We start from the raw sequence: 22,376 nt of genomic DNA, 5'->3' as shown, positions 1-22,376 counted from the left end.
TTATATATTACTGTCTGTCTGTTTAGAGACAGGGTCCATGCAGCCCTGACTGTCCCAGAAGTTTCTCTATTTGGACCAGCCTAGCCTCAAACTCACAGAAATCCACCTGCCTCTGCCTCCCAAGTGCTGAGATTAAAGGCAAGCACCACTATACTGCAGATCACTACTTTGTATTTTAAAGATGAGGAAATGGGATGGAGAGATAGCTCAGTGGTTAAGAGTTCTTACTGCTTTATCAGACCTCGAAAATGCTTGTAATGCCAAGCTCTCATGTAACACCACTCTGGCCCCTGAGGACACACACTCAAATAAAATAAACATTTTTGTTGTTGTTGTTATTTTGTTTTGTTTTGTTTTTGTTTTGTTTTGTTTTTCAAGACAGGGGTTTCTCAGTGTAGCCCTGGCTGTCCTGGAACTTGCTTTGTACACCAGACTAGGTTTGAACTCAGAGATCTGCCTGCCTCTGCTTCCCAAGTGCTAGATTAAAAGTGTGGGTAACCACACTCCTGTAAATAAAATACCCACCCCCAAAAGATGCAAAATCAGAAACATACAGAAATGATATAACTAGCTCAAAAATCACATGACTGAAGTATGAGGAGCTGAAGTCTAATCCACAGAATCTGGCTCCATTTCCTACATCTGAACTATTTTATTATGATCATAATTTAGAGTTATGTCTTATTCCTGGGGTATCATTAACATTTTCTCAGTGTTAGGCTACAGGTCTTTTTAATGTTTATAGTAATCCATTAAATTTGTATATGGTAATAAGCTGTGATGTTTCTAGTTCCCTGCTATAAACATAAAATACCTTTCAGGGCTGGAGAGATTGCCAAGCAGTTAAAAACACTGGCTACTCTTCCAGATGACCCTGGCTCAATTCCTGGCATCCATATGACAGCTCACAACCATCTGTAAGTCCAGCTCAGGGGGATCCAGCAATCTCTCCTGGCCTCTGTGGGCACCAGGCATGTATGTGGTACATAGACATGCATGCAAGCAAAACACCCACACACATAAAATAATGTTTTACAAATATGTTTTGGATATATTAATTTTGCTATGTTTGTGTCCAAATGTTTTTTCAAAAGATTCTATTAGTGAATAAAGCCATGCACACTGTAAATTTCCACATAAACATACTAGCTTTGAGCATGAACATTAAGACTGGTAAGATGGCTCAGTAGGTAAGGCTGCTTGCTGCCAAGGTTGGAGACATAAGTTTGATCCCAGAATCCAGATCTAGAAGGAGAAAACAGAGTCCCAACTTCTACATGCACCTCAGCATGTATACTTCCATATACATTCACACACACAGATTAAATAAATGTAAAAAACATTTTTGAAAGCATGAGTGTTCAAAAATTGTTTCTAATAAGTGAAACAAATGATCTACACTTCATTATGTTTTCAACAGACTGAATTTTAACTGAAGTTCTACATTGCCTTGCCTTTATAATTTTGATTTCCTGGGTTTTTGATATGTGTTTTGTTTCTCCACAACTTTCCTTTCTTTCTCTTTTTCTTTCTCTCTTTCTTTCTTTCTTTCTTTCTCTATCTCTCTCTCTTTCTTTCTTTTTTTGAGACTGGGTTTTTTTTGTGTGTATTCTTGGCTGTCCTAGTCTCACTTTGTAGAGCAGGCTGTCCTCCAACTCAAAGAGATCCACCTGCCTCTGTCTCCCAGAGTCCTGGGATTACAGGTGTGAGGCACGGTGCCCAGCTTCTCCACAGCTTTCGTAATATAACCATAATGGCCTAAACTTGCAACCCTGTCTCAGCCAGCTGCAAGCTAAGATCACAGAGGTGAACTCCAGCAGTGCCTGTTTTCTAAGTTTCTTCCTGTGCTTTACCCAGCAATCAGGGAGATGTAAGGTTTGCTGATAAATCTTTATGAGTTCGTATGGGACCATCGTACTATGCCTGTCATATTCATACTAAAACGTCTCCAGGCTCGTTTCCAATTTAATTATGGTTAATAGGGTTTAATTTTGACAAAATAACCTTCTGTTAAAAGTAAACACAAAAGCAACAAGACATATTAAAACTTAGAGCTCCAAAATACAAAGAATTGCTTCTTAATAAGATTTTAACAGCAAGATAAACCTGTCAAAACATGCACACTCAATAAAATATCTTGAATCGGTTAAAATGAACAGAGCAGAAGCCTCAAATCACCAATATAAAAACAGAGAACTACATACCTGTCGCTGTAAACATAGATGGTTTCTGTTGTGCAAATGCTGATGATTAGACAACGAGGAAGGCCAACCCCGAGCCTGATATTGCAACTGAGCTTGAGCCATGTCAGAAGGCCGTGCTACAAGATGGGAAGTAAACTGCCGATCAAGGTCATGATCTAAAACATGATTTGAATTATCTTGCCCAAACGGTGATTCATCAAACTGCGGGAGGAGACCCTCTTGAAGGAGGTCTTCTGGGTCAAGTCCAGCAAATGGTTCCGTATGAGATTCCACTTGATGAAGTAAATTCTCTTCTAATGATGAAAAACCATTAGTTTCCACATGATCATTAAAATGACCCATTTGAGGTCCTGAGTCAACAGGATCTGGGAAGTTCATATGCACAGGAGATAATTTTGAATTGCTATAATTACCCTGAGGATGTGACGAATGCAAAATTGGAAAATTATTTGAATTCAGTGATGGAGTGGGGCTCAGGATATGCTGAGTAGATTCTTGTTTAATTCCCCGATGAGGTGAAAAGGAGTTACCTCCAGCAAAATCAGATAAAGTCTGATTTGTATGACTGGGTGCAAGAACTGCAGATGACTGTAGGAGACTGCTTGGTGACACATGACCGCTGGAGAAGGAATAATGTGCAGGAAACTGCTGTGAGTTACTAACAGAACAGGAAGTCATGCTTGGAGAAGGTCTATTAAAATTGCCTTCCTGGTGATTGCTGCACTTGAGGAAGTGTGCTGGAGGGTTTGCTGTCTGGGAAAACTGCACTGGAAGAGACTGTTGTGAGGAGGGAGTATTAGTTAGGTGTGGAGGGTGGTTAGCATTAACTCTGTGTGTGCCAGAAACGTTAACGTCTATGAAACTTTTAGACTGGCCAAGAGAATTTTGCCCTGGGTTAAGATTACTCCTGTTTTGTTGTGAGCGTAGTGAAGTACACTGTGTTTGATGTTCACTGGCCTGAAATAAGGCAAAATCATGGTGTGCCACAAAGCTTTTGTTTTGATGCAGAGAGTGTGAGTGTCCTTGATGAAAAGGAGATCCATTTTGATTAGAAAGGCCAGTAGTTGTCTGATGACCCCACATTGGACTACCATCTGCTACATCTTGAAACAAGCCATTGGGTTGGTTTGGGGGATGGATTGGAGAGCAATTAAATTGAGAGTGTGGAGATAATACATGTTCAGCTGGGCTGCCAAAAGACTGATTAACTTGATGAAATTTCATTGAGTCAAACTGATTTAACTGTTCAAAATCTGTCATCTTCTGATGTGTTGGAGTACCTTGAACATGGTTTAGTGAGTCTATGTGCAAAGGCTCAAACTCTGCACCCAAGTTCAATTCATCAACTAGTGAGACAGGTCCCGGTTGTACAAATGCGTCATCTGACAAGCCTTCTAAGGTCTCACCAAAAAGATTAGCATCATCAAAAAAGTCCATCATTGGGTCTGTCATTTTGAAACTCCAGTGACAATTTGGGTTGGTCACTCCAAACAGAGTATGTTCAGCTTTCCTGCAGTATATTACTGTATCATTTCTGAGCGTTGTCAACTAATCCACAACAGGCCGGTGTTCATTATTGCTCTGCATACTACATGTCATGGTGTGTCAGAATCCTAGGAAAATAAGAACAAAAGGAATTTAAACTTAGTGGTGGGTGCTCATTAAGTTTATATAAATAAAACTGATGCACCGTACTTTATATGTGATAATTCACTGCAAATACGTTGTTAATATTCTGTACTGAGGAAAACAGGAACCTGTGGGGGACATAGCTATTCATTTAAAAGTAAAACTGTACATTACTTTATTTTGAAGTACATATATTATGATGAAAAAAATGTAAAGAAGCCCCTAGGAATGACAAGTAATTTGTCACATTACAACACGAACTGTCTGTCTACCACTTCCGGCACTTCTATCTAGTGATCAGAAAATCTAGGTACGGGCCTTCAAAATGTTGTATGTTTAAGAGAGCTAGTGTGCCATGTTCTTGGGTAGTGAGTAGATTATGATCACCTGCTCCAGGTCCCATAGCCTTTATAGAGAAACGCCAGAAGCACAGTTGTAAAACTATCATGAGAAGGCAACCCAGAATAAAACAAAACTCATTGGGTTGGGTAACTGATAGAACTAGTGCAAGTGTGCTGGAAAGCATGCTGGAACATAACCTCACGTAGGTCACATGGAGCTTTTGCTCATCTATGATACTAGAACAGCCTAAGAGCCAGATGACTGACATATCTGTGAAGCAAATGCAAGTTTCTTCCTGTACTCACTTGTATTCATTACTCCATCTCTAGTGAAGCTGATAAGTCATTAGGAATACACTTGTTTCATATTTTATTTATAAAGCTATGTAAATGCTGAATTCAGACTACACAGAAAACAAACATGGGCCTAAGCTAAATAAATAATAAACTGGTCTTATGATAGTTTTAAAACAAACAAATAAACAAAACAACAAGGTTTAAGTCAGGCATGGTAGAGAATGCCTTTCATCTCAGCTTTTGGGAAGCAGGGGTGGGTGGATCTCTGTGAATTTGTGGCCAACCTGATCTACAGAGTGAGTTGCAGGACAGCCAAGGCTACAAAGAGAACCCTATCTCAAAAAACAAAACAAAACAAAAAACAACAACAAAAAAAAATTTTAAATAAAATCTCTACTAACTATTCAACTATAGAGATTTTTTTTCTTTAATTCTAAAAAGTAACAACTACCACATTTGTTTGTTTTGTTTTTTTGAGGCAGGGTTTCTCTCCATAAGAGCCCTGGCAATCCTGGAACTCACTATGTAGATGAGGCTGGCCTCAAACTCACAGAGATCTGCCTGCCTCTGCCTCCTGTGTGCTGGGATGTAAGACCTGGTTCAACTACCAAACGTGGATAAATTATACCTAGATATTGATGTATTATTATTCACAGTGTATCTATTGCCTTAGTAAGCAACATGTGGCCACTTTTGGCAGTGCATGCTTATACTTCCAGAACGTAGATGGTTAGGCAGGAAGATCCAGTTCAGACCGTCTAGACTGCATGGTGAGTTTTCAAGGAATCTGGGCTCAAGTGTAAAACCTTGCTTCAAAACAAAAGCATTTAGAACATAAAATACTTCACAATAATCGTAATTAAGTAGAGAAAACTATCCTGTACAATGTAATGAAATGAAGTACAATGAAGGAAGTTTTAAGGTGATTTAAAATCCCGGTACTGCAGTTGACCCTTTATTGTAGAATAGAAAATAGTAACTAAGCATAAATTATAAGGGGAAAAATGGAAAACAACAATTGTCTTAACTTAACTTTAGGAAAAGCAGATACAATAAAGCAATTAAAAAGAACACAGTGTCGTGTAACTTCAGGGTTTCACGGGGTTGGAATACATTGGTGTAGAATACTGCTACAGCACTAGTCAGTTGAGAACCTAGCGTTTACTTCAGCAAGATGAAATGTTTTGACATGAAGTTCACAGGCTACACTTAAAAGCCCAATGGTAGCACACACCTGCAATCTTAGCACTCAGGAGGCAGAGGCAGAAGACTCTCTGTGAGTTCAAGACCAGCCTGGTCTACATAATGAGTTCCTGGCCCACCAGACTTACATGATATGACTCTGTTTCAAAAACAACAACAAACCTACAAACAACCAGGGTGCTCCTGAAATACACAGTCCCGTCTACTCAGATACTGGATGGAAGGATTCTGAGTTCAGGGCCAGCCATGGTAACCTCTTAAGAGACTGTCTCAAAAACAAGTAAATAAAAATAAAAATAAAAATGTTTGTGCTTCAAAGATACCTTCAGCAGCTGCCAGACTATCTTCCAAAAAGAGAGTCTACATTCTCATCAATACTGTATAAATTCACCCTCTTAAGACCCTAGCTCTTAGTTGTATTCTAGGAGAAAGAGAAGAAACAACCTATGGGATACTGAAGAGATACTGGAGCTTCTCCTAACATTCCTATAGTAACAGCTCTTTAGGAGGCCAATCTGAGCTACATGAAACCTCATCAAACAAACAAATGAATAATCAAACAAAGAGTAAGTAAGCAAGCAGACAAATAATGCGGGGGGGGGGGAATTTTGTAAGTCATGTATCTGATAAAGAACTTGTATCTAGCCAGATGGTGGCAGCACACACCTTTAATCTCAGCTCTCAGGAGGCAGAGGCAGGCAGAGGCCAGCTTGGTCTACAGAGGGACTTCCAGGACAGCTAGGGCTATTCCACAGGAAAACCCTCACAAACAAACAAAAAAACAAACAAAAAACAAAAAACCTTATATAAAAAACATTTAAGAACTTGTATCAAGACCATATAAAGCATTTTCAAGAAGTTACTAGTAAGAAATTAGCCCAAATATTAAGAAAATCTGATACTTCTCCAAAGTTATATAAATCTCTAGTAATGACATGAAAAATAAATCAAAGCTCATTAATTACCACAAAACTATAAACCAAAACCATAAAAGAAAGATTACGTCTTTTTTTTAATTTTTATTTTTTCCTTATTAGTTATATTTTATTAACTGTATCCCAGCTGTATCCCGCTCCCTCATTCCCTCCCAACCCCACCCTCCCTCCCTCCTCTCTGCCCTTCCCCTTTCCAAGTCCACTGATGGGGGGACCTCCTCCCCATTCATCTGACCCTGTTTTATCAGGTCTGCAAAGTCCTCCTCTGTGGCGTAACAGGACTGGTCCTCCCTTGGGGGGTGGGGAGGTCAAAGAGCCAGCCACTGAGTTCCTGTTAGAAATAGTCCTTGTTCCCCTTACTATGGGAAACCAATTGGTTACTGAGCTACCATGGGCTACATCCAAGCAGAGGTTCTAGGTTATATCGATACATGGTCCTTGGTTGAATGTCAGTCTCAGAAAAGACCCTGTGCCCAGACATAATTGGTCCTTGTGGAGCTCCTATCCTTTCTCCATCATCCTAACTCCCCTTCTTTCATATGATTCCCTGTACTCTGCCGAAGGTTTGGTTATGAGTCTTAGTGTCTGCATTGAAACACTGCTAGGTAGAGTCTTTCAGATGCCTTCTGCGGTAGACTCCTGTCATACATTCAATGCACATCCCATCTGTTTTTCTAAATGAGGATTGATCATCTTACGCCGTGTCCACTCTCTTGATTATCATTTTTAGGTGTATAGATTTTATTATGTTTATCATATCTTATAGGTCTATATAAGCGAGTATATACCATGTTTGTCTTTCTCCTTCTGGGATATTTTACTCAGAATGATCTTTTCTAGATCCCACCATTTGCCTGCAAATTTCATAATTTCCTCCTTTTTGATTGCTGAGTAGTATTCCATTCAGTGTAATCCAGGTAAACAATCCCTGGATCCCAGACAGAATTGCATACTAGTTTGGCCTGTAGGCCACGACAATAGTCAGAGAATCCGCGTACGCACACTGTGCCCGCTAAAAGTGCATGCGAATAGCGAAAGATTACTTCTTAAGTCATTGGGATGACAAAGTAAAAACAAAAAAATAACTGAATATAATAGTGGTTAAGAGAAAAAAAAAAGTTGGTGAACTTACACCATTAGTGATGAGAACGTAGCTTCTATGGAAAGTCTGGTGGGCCCTCAAAAATTTAAAAATAGAATTTCCTTGCAGTTTAATAATTGCACATCTCAGTAAATACCCAATGGAATTAAAAATAGAGACTTAAACACAAACTTGCATGCCAATGCCTAGTGCAGTATTTATTCACAACACCAAAAAGGGGAAATTACTAGCTGTCTAACAACTGATAAGTGGATAAATAAAAGGAGGATATACAATGAAGTATTGCTCATTAATAATAAGTGAGCTGGATCTGATGGTATTGGCTTATAATCACAGCTACTTACTTGTAGATTGAAATTTGAAGGTCACAGGTTCAAGGGTTGCCAGCCTGGGCTACAGATGAAGTTCAAAGCAGCCTATGTGACTTGCTGAGATCATGTCTCAAAGTAAGAGCTGTGGTAGATAGAATTCTTTCATAGCATGTGTAAGGACCTGGATTCAACTCCCAGTGTTGCAAAAACTAAAAATCTAACAAAACGAAACACTGACTCATAACTCAAAGCTTAACTGTGAAAACCTTACACTAAGTGAAGGAATACGATTACAGAGGATTACTCTGACCCTCCTCCTCCACCCTCTTTGGACACAGAGTTTCAATATGTATCCCAGGTTGGCCTCAAATTTGCAATCTTCCTAACAAATCTATAGAGAACAGCAGATTAGTGGTTATAAAGCTGAAGGCAGGGTGGATGTATGGTGTGATTGGTGACCAGTAAATATTGGCCATAGGTTATGGGGTTTCTTCTTGAGGTGATGAAAATGTTCTGAACTGGTTACAGTGATATTTAAACAACTCTGTGATTACTAGAAACCACTGCTGGGTGTGGTGATGTATGCCCGTAAATCTAAAGAATCTTAGGTTGGAAGTCAGCCTAAACTAAAAAGAAAGACTCTGTCATCAAAAAGGAGTAAGAGGCTCTGGAGAGATGGCTCAGCAATTAAGAGTGCTCAATCCTCTTCCAGGGGACCTGTGTTTGGGTCACAGAATCCACACTGGGTGCCTCACTTCAGCCTGTAACTCCAGTTCCAAAAACTCTAACCTGACACTCTCTTCTGACCTCCATGGGCACACAGACACATGTGGCATACACAAATATATACATACATACATACAAATACATAAAAATAAATCCTTAAAATTAAAAAGGGGGGGGGGGGGGGGGAGGAAGGTCAATGAGATGTCTTGGCAAATAAAACTGCTTGCTCTTAAGTATGGCACATGCACAACCACACATATACACCATACACATGTACAGCGGACACATATCTAAGCAATAAAAACTTAAACAGGGGAGCCAGTGGTTTGTTGGTGTTGTTTTTTTTTTTTTTTTTTTTAGAACAGGGTTTCTCTGTGTTGCCATGGTAGTCCTGGACTCACTTTGTAGACCAGACTGGCCTTAAACTCACAGAGATCCACCTGTCTCTGCCTCCCTGAGTGCTGGGACCACAGGCATGCACCACCAAGCCCAGTTTGAGTTATTCATTTAAATGGATTAAACCATATAGTATGCATATTTACAAGAATAAAAATATATTAAGTATCTTAGATTGGTGTATTCTCACCATAAATGACACAAGGCTTTTTAAGGTCATGCAAACATAAATTTTACTTAAGCATGTCACTACAGCCTCTTTCTCAGTCTAGCTTTCTTGGACTGAGAAGAGCTTCATTCTTCTTTAGGCTAGGAAAAAAATTCCATTATGGAGTCAAGTGAGGTGGCACATGCTTTTAATCTTAAGTGAGAGGCAGGCACATATTTGTGAGTTCAAGGCCAGCCTCCAGACAAAGAAAGTTCTAGGACAGCTAGAAGTATATAAGACTATCAAAAACAAACAACCCTTCTCTAACACACATATACTTGTGAAAAAAAATCTTTAAAAAAATGTTTTATAATGACTAAAGGCAAAAATGCTTTTCAAAGTAAGTTGGAATGATGGTGAACTATTGTGATCATTTTGCTCAAAGTTTTAAACTTAAAAGTTAGCTAGCTCTAACCTCTAATTCTTGTTCTTAGAGAGTCTGAGGAAAGAAGACTGCTACTAGTTCAAGAGCAGGCTGGGCTATGGACTGAAATTCTGTCTCAGAAAACCAAGAAAAAAAAACACGAAACAAATTGTTCCTGTGTTGCTAGCTAATTTTTCTTTTCTGGATTCCCCTAGTGGGCTTCCTTAATTTCCTTTCATGGGACCTGATCCAGGTACGCCCTGCATGATTACTATGTGCACTAAGAATGCCTTGTTTGTGTCAAGATAGTGAGTTTCTACGGAAAAAAAAAAAAAAAAAGATGCTCGGCACAGCAGGGCCAAACTGACTCGACTGCAATCTTAACCACTGGTTGTCTTCCCATTTCATTACCATCGCCTTGAAAGTAAATTTCCTGTCCATCAGCACCACGACTATTTACAATTTCATTGTTTCTCAGGCTTCTCACCAAGGTCAAGTATAATATTTATACAACACAACAACAACAAAACACACACATATACACACGGTCAAGTAACAAGGCAAAACCAAATGGAGACATGGTACCTAGAAAAGTCCTGCAAGTATTTTCACCTTTTTATTAATCTACCTGACTCTTCCATCCTAAGAAGGAACATAACCTAACTTCTTTCATTTGGGGGTGGAGTGAGGGACAGACACACCAACCTGAGAGCTTGACCTCTGATGCCAGTCCTGAATGGAGTTCTGTATCTTTAAATGACTTCAAGTGTGCTTATTGGTTCTGTTCTATGGGGACAAAGAACCAACAACATTGAGACACTAGAGCGATAACTAGGCTGTTAAGAGCTGTGTGCTGCACCTATGAATACTCAAATTTTTGACAAAGAAGCCAAAACCATTCAATGGAAAAAAGACAGCATCTTCAACAAATGGTGCTGGTCCAACTGGATGTCCACATGCAGAAAAATGAAAATAGATCTATCTTTATCACCCTGTACAAAACTAAAGTCCAAGTGGATCAAAGACCTCAACATAAAACCAGATACTCTAAATCTGTTAGAAGAAAAAGTGGGGAACAGCCTAGAACTCATTGGCACAGGAGACAACATCCTGAACAGAACACCAACAGCACAGGCTCTAAGAGCATCAATCAATAAATGGGACCTCATGAAACTGAAAAGCTTCTGTAAAGCAAAGGACACTGTCATCAAAACAAAACGCCTGCCTACAGATTGGGAAAGAATCTTCACTAACCCTTTATCTGACAAAGGACTAATATCGAGTATATACAAAGAACTAAAGAAGCTGAAAAGCAGCAAACCAAGTAATCCAATTAAAAAATGGGGAACAGAGCTAAACAGAGAATTCTCGACAGAGGAATATCGAATGGCAGAGAAACACTTAAAGAAATGCTCATCCTCATTAGCCATCAGGGAAATGCAAATCAAAACGACCCTGAGATATCACCTTACACCCATCAGAATGGCCAAGATGAAAAACTCAAGGGACAACACATGCTGGAGAGGTTGTGGAGAAAGGGGAACCCTCCTCCACTGCTGGTGGGAATGTAAACTGATAAAACCACTCTGGAAATCTATCTGGCGCTTTCTAAGACAATTAGGAATAGTGCTTCCTCAAGACCCAGCTATACCACTGCTAGGTATATACCCAAAGTTTGCTCAAGTACACAAAAGGGATATTTGCTCAACCATGTTTATAGCAGCTTTATTTGTAATATCCAGAACCTGGAAACAACCCAGATGTCCATCAACGGAGGAATGGGTACAGAAATTGTGGTATTTTTACACAATGGAATACTACTCAGCAATCAAAAGAGAGGAAATCATGAAATTTGCAGGCAAATGGTGGGATCTAGAAAAGATCATCCTGAGTGAAATATCCCAGAAGGAGAAAGACAAACACAGTATATACTCACTTATATAGACCTATAAGATATGATAAACATAATGAAATCTATACACCTAAAAAAGATAATCAAGAGAGCCGACATGGGGTAAGATGATAAATCCTCGTTTAGAAAGACAGATGGGATGCGCACTGAACATATGACAGGAGTCTACTGAGCGCATTTGAAAGACTCTAACTAGCAGTGTTTTCAAAGCAAAGACTCATGATCAAACCTTTGGCAGAGTACAGGGAATCATAAGAAAGAAGGGGAGTTAGTCTGATGAGGAAAGGATAGGAACTCCACAAGGACCAAATATATCTGGGCACAGAGTCTTTTCTGAGACTGACATGCAACCAAGGACCATGTATGAATGTAACCTAGAACCTTTGCTCAGATGTAGCCTGTGGTAGCTCAGTAACCAATTGGTTTCCCATAGTGAGGGGAACAAGGACTATTTCTGACATGAACTCAATGAGTGGCTCTTTGGCCTCCCCACCCCCCAAGGGAGGAGCAGTCCTGTTAGGCCACAGGGGAGAGCTTTGCAGCCAGTCCTGAAGATACCTGATAAAACAGGATCAGATGAATGGGGAGGAGGTCCCCCCCAGTGGACTTGGAAAGGGGCACGGTGGAGATGAGGGAAGGACTGGGAGGGAACGAGGGATCGGGACACGGCTGGGATACAGAGTTAATAAAATGTAACTGATAAGAAAAAAATAAAATTCAGAAAAAAAAAAAAAAAAAGAGCTGTGTGCTGCTCTTCTAGAGGACCCGAGTTGAGTTTCCAGCACCTGCATCAGATGGCTAACTGTCTTTTAACTTTGATAACAAAGGACCCAGCAGCCTCTTCTGGTCTCAGTGGGCAATACACCTCATGTGCACAAATATACATTCTGACATACACATGTACAAAGAATTACAATGTTAATTAAAAAAAAAAAAAAGACATTTATCCCAGCACTTTGGAGTCAGAAGGTGAAACTATGTAGGCCATGCAGAGATACTCAGTTAGACCTTATCCCAGAAAACCAACAACAAAAACTCACCAGCATTGGGTTCTACAAAAAAAAGCTGAGTAGCAATGATCCTCACTGACTGTCATAAAAGATAAACTCTAGGAGATAAGTGTTCTGTCATTTACAAGGTTTCTTAATAACAGGGGTAAATAAAATCAAACAAAAAAGTCCAACCATCTACCCTAAGTACTTGATATAATGACTAAGTTTAAAATACATATTAAAATGTTTTCCATACCGATGGAAGATGTCATTTTTACTAAGAATAAGTAATTGAGAAAAACTTTATGCTAGAATACAATGGAGCAACCCAAGAAATATCAGTAGAATATATAATTTTTAACTTAAAGAATCTTAAAATGTAGTTTATTTATTCCCAATCATTTTATGATTTTATGAGTATAGGTGTTTTCCCTGTCTGTGTACCAGATATGTGCTGTGCCTGCAGACGCTAGAAGCAAGCACTGGATCCCTGGAACTGGAGTTACAGATGCCAGGTAGCCACTATGTTGATACTAGTAATTAAACCCAGGTTCTCTGGAAGATCAGCCAGTGTTCTTAATCACTGGAGTATTTCTCTAGCCTCTTATAATTTTTAAAATAGGGATCTCAGAGAGTTTTAAACAATGATTAAATAAAAATGCATACATCTATAAATAATGGACCCAATATTGTCTCAACATTATTCATACCTTTTAAATGGCAACAAAGACTACTAAAATCTGCACAAAACTAAGAATTAAAATATGTAAGCACCTGTATTCTACCCATAAGGGCATTTCTATTTGCTTTTTAATTTGGTCTTCTTTCCTTTTCTGGGGAATCTTACCTGCTAGACTAGATACATACATTCCAGAAAAAATCTCTTGCCTACAAACTCAAGTACTTTGATTGATCCCCACCTATACCAATTGAGAAATTTTTGAACTTTCTTCCTCTAAGCATGGTAGCTTATACCTGTAGTCCCAGCACTCAGAAAACTGAGGTGGGAATGCTTCAAGTCCAGTTTGAGCTACACAGTGAACTCTAGGCCAGCCTGAACTAGTGTGAGGCCTACCCATTCCCCTCATCATTCTGTCTCAAAAAAGGGGAAAAAAATGTTGTGTATGTATTAATGGGGAATAAACTCAGGGACATATTATAAATGTTAGTCAAGCCACATCCCTAACCTTTTTTTATTGCTTTGAGACACAATCTAAGCTACTCAGGATCATCTTGAATCCAGGGCAATCATGCCTCCGCCTTCTGAACATCAGGATTATATATATGGGCCATCAATGCTGACTTTATCACTTGAAATCAGTTTTATCTCCTTAAACTGACCCAGCCAAAGGCATACTGATAATCTCATTTTCACTCTTTATTTAAATTATCAGCAGTGTTTGTTATAGTTCCCACTGAGGAGTCTTTGAAATGCTTAATGATAAACAAGAAATTCAGCTCATTTTTCTTTTTTTCTGAATATTCAATTTCAGATTCTGTAAATGACTGTCCTCTAGAGCAGTGGTTCTCAACCTTCCTAACTCTGTGACCCTATAATACAGCCCATCATGTTGTGGTGACCCCCAACCATGAGATTATTTTCCTTGCTACTTCATACCTGTAATTTTGCGACTGTTATATGTGGAATGGTTGTAGGTAAGCCCCTATGAAGGGATTGTCAGAACCCCCCAAAAAAGGTCACAACCTACAGGTTGAGAACTGCTGTCCAAATGTTGGTAGTACTTGTGAGTACACTAATCTCTGAATGTTGGTGGTACTTGTTGGGGGCACTCCAACCTCTAAATGTTGGGGATACTCTAACTTCTATCTCTAACCTCTAAATGTTGGGGGTACTCGAGAGTACTCTAATCTTTTTTCATTTCTGTCTACACTGACACTGACTGTTGGTAATTTCCAAATTTGTATCTATTATATCTCTGCCTCAACTTCAAACCTACATAACTAACAAATATTTGGCTTTTCCTCCTATATAATAGATATGACACTAACCCTTGCTGTTTGTTTGGCTGTATTTCAAAACAGTAAGTAGCAGGTGTGATCTTACACCAGTTGTTTCAGGTCACTTAACTCACAGTCCTCCAATGATTCTGTATTGCACCATAATAAAAGCAGCACTCCTCATTCTGACTGTATTATAGCCCCCTCCACCCCACTCCCACCTAAATAACTCTGTGCCCTGCTCTCCTCTCTTGATCACTCCCTTGATTCAGCCACATGGGCCTCATTTGTTCACTAAAAAGGCAGGCAGGCAGGAGAAAGAGATGTCAGCAAAACAGCCCAGGAGGCAGCTTCAACCCCTCTTCTTTCCACTATTTCAAAAATCAAGCAGGATTCATCAAAAATAACTTTTGCAAGAACCTGGAAAAAGCTAAATGCTTGCAACTAAGAGAATAATGAGAATAGTAACAAAAAGCAAATCTTAGACATGAAAAAAAAATTAAAATACAGGTAGAGCAGTGGGAATACATCTAAGATTAAGGAAGAAACCCTGGATTCAGTCCCAAGAACCAAAAGACAAATAATGGAAAATGGAGTCTGAAGAGAAGCTAAAAATCAGACTTTAGTGACCACCCAGAAGAAATACAACTGCTTTACAGAATGCGTGGAGTTATTAAAAAATGAATGACCCCAGCATTCATAAAGAACAAAAAATTCTGGGGCAAGACTTAAAATAATATTTACATATTTGCAGTATCAAATGCTGAATATGTCTGTTTTACACACATACACACACACCTTAATATGTCCAAGAAGAAGAAGAGGAGGAAGAGGAGGAGGAGGAGGAGGAGGAGGAGGAGGAGGAGGAGGAGGAAGACACACAGACTCTGTCCCTAAGAAAGTTACTGATTTTAGCAGATGAGGAATTAATGCACTCTGTTAATATGTTCAGAGAACTAACAAAAACCATGCCTTGAGGATGAAAATAACTAGGACAATGACATAAACAAAATAAAAATACTAATACTTCAGTAGAAGTCATTAAAAGGACCAATCAGAAATTCTAGAGTGAAAGGTAAAAAAACAAGTTTGAAATTCACTATAGAGAGATTTAATCAAACAAGGGAAAATAGAGAGCATGACTGCAGGAACCATCCTATCTGGGAAATACAAAGGAAAAAAGAATGAAGACAAGTGGGTGGAGTGAGACTTGTGACAACATCAACACCACAGTGCGTGATCCTGGAGCAGGGAGGGGACAATGAAGATGGCTAAAAATTCCCTAAATCAGATGAAAGACAGGAACTTAAAAAAAATAGTGTGTGTATGCATGTCTGTGTATTTGTACGTGCATGTGAATGCAAGAGGAGGCCACACTGGAACCTCTGGAGCAGAGATAAGTTGACTGGCATGGGTACTGGGAACTGAACTTGGGCCGAAAGAATACAAGCATGTTCTTAACTTAGGTTCTGTTCCCAGTACCAACATGGCAGTTCACAACCATGTGTAACTCCAGTTCCAGGGGTTCTTTGGAAATATGTTTATGCAAGCAAAAACTTTTCACTCATTAAAATTAAAGAAAAAAAAGGTGGAGTCATAAACTTAGCTCCATGGTAAATAAGTGTTTGGACTTGGGTAGGTGTGATTTTTTTTTCCTTCTCAAAACATAATTTATAATGTTCTAAGAACTATATAACTGTTCTAGGCATCTTGAAATATTGATGATAATCTACATTATTTACAATTTCAACTCTTTAATTCAAAAGTATTTTTGGGAGATGACTCAACAAGTTAAAGGGCACTTGCCACCAAGCCTGTTGACTAGAGTTCAATCCCCAGAAAACACATACTGGACAAGGAGAACAGACTCCAGAAAACTGTCCTCTGATCTCCTCACAGGTACAATGTGGAACCGGTGCACTCATGCTCACACACACATATAACGTACACCAAAAATAAATAATAAAGTAAAAAATTAAAAATAATAGCAATAATATATTAGCACTTGGGAGGGGAAGAAGGTAGCAAGTCGCCAGCCAATTTGAGCTAACAATTCAAACTGTCCCCAAAGCACATGTAACTAGCAAACAAATGCATGACATTAATAAATTTAACATTCACTCAGGGCCAGAGTCATGGCTCAGTGGTTAAGAGTTCATCTTACTTTTCCAGAGAACTCAAGTTTGATTCTTAACACCATCCCAGACTAGCTCCTAACTGCTCCAGAGAATCTGATGCCCTCTTCTGGCCTTCTCAGGAACACATATACATCTACATAAATAAAAAAAGTAAAATAATGTTTTTAACTGAGATTTGCCAGGCAATGGTGGCACATGTCTTCAATCCCAGCACTTGGGAGACAGTGGCAGGTTGATCTCTGAGTTCAAGGACAGCCTGAGCAAGTTCCAGGACAGCCAGGACTATTACACAAAGAAACCCTGTCTCGATAAAACCACAAATTAATTAATTAATTAATTAGAAATTACATTCAAGCCATTCAGACCCTGTCTCAAAATAACATGTTTTTCAGATTCCACTGAAAAATCAAGAAAATATCTGGTAAATACAAGCCAGTAGCTGCAGAGTTAGGAGAGGCACAAGTTTAAATCTTCACTACCAAGCTCTTATCTGGTGATCCTTAGACTCTCTTGACCATCTAAGTCACAGGTGACAGAAAAAAAAAAAAAAAACATTCAAAGTCCTAAAACACAGTAACTCAGTACTTATAGATATTCATTAGCCTGTAGGACTAGATGAGCTCCTGAAAGAGTATCATGACTGCATTATACTTACTGGGTAACTAATTTGTTTTTATGTGTATGGATATTGTGCTTGCATGTATGTCTGATCACCACTCTTGACCTAGTGTTTCAAATATCTTTGAGACTGAACTTGGATACTGTATTTTGCAAGGTTTTACAAGCACACACACAGAGAGAGACACAGAGATTGTTGTTCTGCATTAACTTCATATATTCTATATATACTGGATTATCATTCTTATTCTTAGTCTGGTTTTTTGTTTGTTTTGTTTTATTTTTGAGACAGGGTTTCTCTGTGTAGCCTTGGCTATCCTAGACTAGCTTTGTAGCCATTCTGGTCTTGAACTCACAAAGATCCACCTGCCTCTGCTTCTGCGAGTGCTGGGATTACAGGAGTGCATCACCATGCCCGGCATGAGCAAGTCTTTTAATTCCTAGTATCTATTATAAATTCTTGGCCATTTGCAAGTATATATGTCCAGAAATTTAATTAATGCCAATGCATAAAACAAAATTTCTTAATCTTTGCAATCATTTCAATTAGCTGAGATTCAAAAAACATTTGTTTGAACAACAAAACGTCACTCTCCTGGCTTTATAGTGCCCCCACTGATATGTACATTTAAAAATTGCTATCCAGTTCCACAAAACCTGCAATGGTAATCCTAATACTCAGAAGGTGGAAGAAGGATCAAAGATTCAAGTGAGGCCACCCAGGGCTACATAAGACCCCTTCTTAAAAATAAAACAAAAAATTATTGAAATAGGATCTTTGCACAGCAGGTAAAGGCACATGCTGCCAAGTTTGATAATCTGAGTTTTATCCCTAGGATGTAGATGGTGAAAGACAACTGCTACAAGTTGTCCTCTGCCCTCCACACTCACAGTATGTACCATGGCACACTGAAGATAAATGTAATAAAAAATGGAATAATAACTTGGGCTGGAGAGGTATCTCAGCAGCTAAGAGCACTTGTTGCTTCTGCAGAGGTCCCAGGTATGGTTCATGGCACCCACATGGTGGCTCACAATCATCTATGACTTTAAGTTGTTCCAGAAGATCTGCTGCCCTCTTCTGACCTTCACAGGCACCAGGCACACACACAGTGCACAAACATGTATACAGGCAAAACGCTCATCCACGTAAAATAAAATATATATTTAAATCTAATTAAGTTATTAAGATGAGGTAATGGCTATTCTTGTTGTCAACTTGACTACATCTGGAATGAACTAAAATCCAAAAATGGAGGGCATGTCTGTGAGAGTCTTTTGAAGTAGACAGATGGACATCTAATCCAGATCTTGACGCAGGAAAATACATCTTTAATCTGGGCCACACATTCTGCTGGAAGCTGTATAAGGGCATGGAAGAAGGAAGATTTTATTCTTTGACTGTTTGTTCTTACCTTGCTAGCAAGTCCATTCCTTCACTGGAGTTCCTACTTCTTTGGAATTCCAGCATATACTAAAGACCAGCTGAGACATCCAGCTTTATGGACTGAACAACTAATAGGTTCTTAGACTTCCCGTGCATAGGAAGCCATTGCTGGACTAGCTGGACTACAGCCTATAAGTCATTCTCATATATATATATATCACATATATTCATTCTAAAAGTGTGTTACTCTAGAGAAGTCTAATATAGATGACAAACACAGCTATGGATATTTTATCACATTTACCAAAAATTAAAAATTAAAAAGTCCACAGATATGATTTAAATGCACAAATATCCCTCACAGAAAGAACACTTTCCTACGCAGGACCCTGCAGCACAGCAGTCCTGTGAATTTTGTTTTGTTTTGTTTTGTTTTTTGAGGTAGGGTCTCTGTAGAAACTCACTGTGCAGCCCAGGTTCCAAATGATGGCAATCACCCTGCCTCAGTCTCCCAGGTGCTGGGGTTACAGAACTAAGCTACACTGCTGCTAAATAATGGCTGTGTGTACTCTGAAAACTGGCCAGCATGGTTGGACTGTAGCTGTATCATTTACTCGATATGTAATCCTAGGAAAGTCATTGTGAAACTGTTTCTTATCTGTAAAAATGGGGAAGGGTGATTATAAAGGAGGACTATAAAATAATTGAAGTAAGGCATTACGTAAATATTTGGTGTTTTCCAACTAAGCTTCTTGAAATGCTGGTAATCTGTAGCCATTGAAAGGAAGAGAGAGCATTAGGCTTTCCCTTCCTTCCTTTAGCTCTACAAGGTTTCACCTTCAATATGTTTTTATTTTACGGATTTAGCTTTTAAGTAAAATTTTGGAAAAATAAAAGATTTAATGCTCATATACTATTTATAGTATTAATATTTCCTCTCAAATTCATTTACTAAATTCAACTGGTTTGTATTCACATAATTTAGCTTTTGAAACTGAGTCAGGCTGCTTGAACCCTCAGCCATTTCCTTAGTCATTACTGGCATTACAGCTATGGCTGGGAAAACAAAACAAAACAAAATCATGTGAATATACAATCTCATGAGAGTAGAATGTCATATACTGATAAAAATTTTGCTTTAATAAAATAAAAACTATAGCTATGGCTAGTGACACAACAAGGCATAAAACCAACCAATATGTGCAATATAGGTAGACCTCATCCCTAAAAAAGCCTACATCAAACAATAAAAAGGAAGACAGACAGACTGACTGTCTTTAGGGTTGCTAAAATGGCTGAGCAGGTAAAGATACCTGCCACAAAGCCTGACAACCTGAGTTTTATCCTTAGGACCCAAACAGTGGAAGAAGAGTAATCCTCTGGCCTCCACATTTATGCTGGGATGCACACACACAATCCCACAAATGAGTAAGAAAAGAGAAAAAGACAGACTACATAACTCATTTCTGGTGCTGCTACCACAACGACCTACCCACAGGAAAACTGCTCAAATGTTTTCTAAGCTCTGTCCAACTGACCACTTATTTTCATAGAAATTCCTTTGGTTCTTATAACATTTCACTGCCATGGATTTTCTTTCTTGGAGTTGTCCTTGAAATAGTTTAAGACATTCTAAGCTCTATGCAGTGACTTCATGTCTACCAAATTCACTTATCATTTCAAAACTCAATCAGATCTTGAAACAACCTCAGTAGAACTTCTAAAATGCCATTTCACATTCAAATATTTAAGAAATTAAATTCCATTTTCTTCAAATACTATAAATGGTTGCTTTAAAATGTATTTCTTACTAAAGATACAAAATCTTGCTAGGCCACAGAGGAGGACATTGCAGCCAGTCCTGATGAAACCTGATAAACTAGGTCAGATGAAAAGGGACGAGGACCCCCCCATCAGTGGACTTAGAGAGGGGCAAGGAGGAAACGAGGGAGGTGGAGTGGGATTGGGAGGGAATGAGGGAGGGGGCTACAGCTGGGATACAAAGTAAATAACCTGTAATTAGTATAAAAAAATGAAAATTATTAAAAAAAAATCCAACTTCATACTACTTTAAGGAAGTTAGCTAATACCTGATTGGCCTTCCTGAGGTTACCAGCCTAAGGTAAGAGGGTGTAACCACTTGGATGCCTGCTTATGTAATATACATGTCCTATCAATACTTCTGGAAATTCTGCCAGTTAACTTCTATTTAAAAAAACAAAAACCTTTTTCTTTCGGGCTGGAGAGATGCTCCGCAGTTAAGAGCACTGTCTGCTTTTCCAGAAGACCTGGGTTCAATTCCCAGCACTCACATGGCAGCTCACAACTCTCTGTAACTCCAAGATTTGATATCCTTGCACAGACATACATGCAAGCAAAATACCAATACACATGAAAATAAAAAATAAATAAATTAGTGAATGAATAAATAACCTGTTATCTTGGTTTTTAGAGACAAGGTTTCTCTGTGTAGCTCTGGCTGTCCTGAAATTCACTCCGTAGAACAGTCTGGCCTCAAACTCTCTGACTGCCTCTGCCTCCTAAATGTTGAGATCAAAGGCATGTACCACCATATCTGATTCATTAAAAAAAAAAAAAAACTTTTAAAGATAGAGTCTCAGGCTAGAGAGATGGTTCAGTGGCTAAAAGTGCTTACTACTCTTATAAAAGACTCCCAGCAACAATATCAGGTGGCTTATAACCACCAGCAGCTCACATATATGTAATACAAACAAACCTGTAACTTTTAGAAGAAAAAAATCAAATCAAAGTAGGCATGGTGGCACATGCCCTTAAAAAGGGAGAAATGCGGTCTATGTACTCACGGCTGGCCTGAAACTCACTAAGGACACCAGGCTAGCCTCCAACCCACTGAGGTCTGCCTGTCTCCACTTTCCCAAGTACTGGGACTAAAGATGTGCACCATCAAGTCTGGACAATATTGTACTTTTAATATATTTTATACTCCTTTCCTAATATAGACTGATTCCCTTCTTCATTCCCTTTCCTCTTCCATTTTCTTCTTCTTTTTTACAGGTTGGAGAACAGGCATAGTTATTCTGAGCTAGTGCTTATTTAATTGTTTTTCAGGTTTTTTTCTTTTTTGAGACATATTCTCCCATAGCCCAGGCTAACATTTCTATCTTGCCTCATTTTTAAACTAAAATAATTTTATACTTGTTATCATACAGTCCTCTGCACTGCAGTCCACATAGGTAGAACTTGCCATTTATCATTAATATTAATATCTAAAGATAATGAAGACTTACTAAATACATTAGTAGGTTAATAAAACCACTAATAATCAGCAGTTTTATGTATTCTTTATATGTGTGAATTGGAACGAATCTGGAAAAACAAGAAAGCATTATTGCCAATTGAACATGCACATATGTATAACTAAGTTTCCCACTTGTAGAAATATACACCCATAGCCGGGCATGGTGGCACATACCTGTAGTCGCAGCACTTAGGGAGGCAGAGGCAAGTGAATCTCTATGAGTTTGAGGCCAGCCTGGCCTACAAAGTGAGTCCAGGACAGCCAAGGCTACACAGAGAAACCCTGGAAAGAAAAGAAAAGAAAGAGAGAAAGAGAGAGAAAGAAAGAAAGGAAGGAAGGAAGGAAGGAAGGAAGGAAGGAAGGAAGGAAGGAAG

The 22,376-nt window shown here is 38.9% G+C and overlaps 1 protein-coding gene across 5 annotated transcripts in view; it reads right to left on the bottom strand.

Moving 5' to 3' along the window:
- Window positions 1–22,376, bottom strand: part of Chd9 (chromodomain helicase DNA binding protein 9) — a 208,022-nt gene that overhangs the window by 108,406 nt on the left and 77,240 nt on the right. For all 5 annotated transcript variants that reach the window (XM_055620763.1, XM_055620762.1, XM_055620761.1 and 2 more), the window contains one exon: window positions 2,205–3,817. In XM_055620763.1, coding sequence (XP_055476738.1) covers window positions 2,205–3,656 — 1,452 coding nt within the window. In that variant the 5' untranslated portion in view covers window positions 3,657–3,817. The remainder of the gene's footprint in view (window positions 1–2,204; window positions 3,818–22,376) is intronic.

The sequence above is a fragment of the Psammomys obesus genome, unplaced genomic scaffold, assembly GCF_907164565.1.
Source record: "Psammomys obesus unplaced genomic scaffold, mPsaObe1.curated_primary_1811, whole genome shotgun sequence".
Classification (NCBI taxonomy): Eukaryota; Metazoa; Chordata; class Mammalia; order Rodentia; family Muridae; genus Psammomys; species Psammomys obesus.
This window is presented reverse-complemented; position numbering and strand designations above follow the sequence as displayed.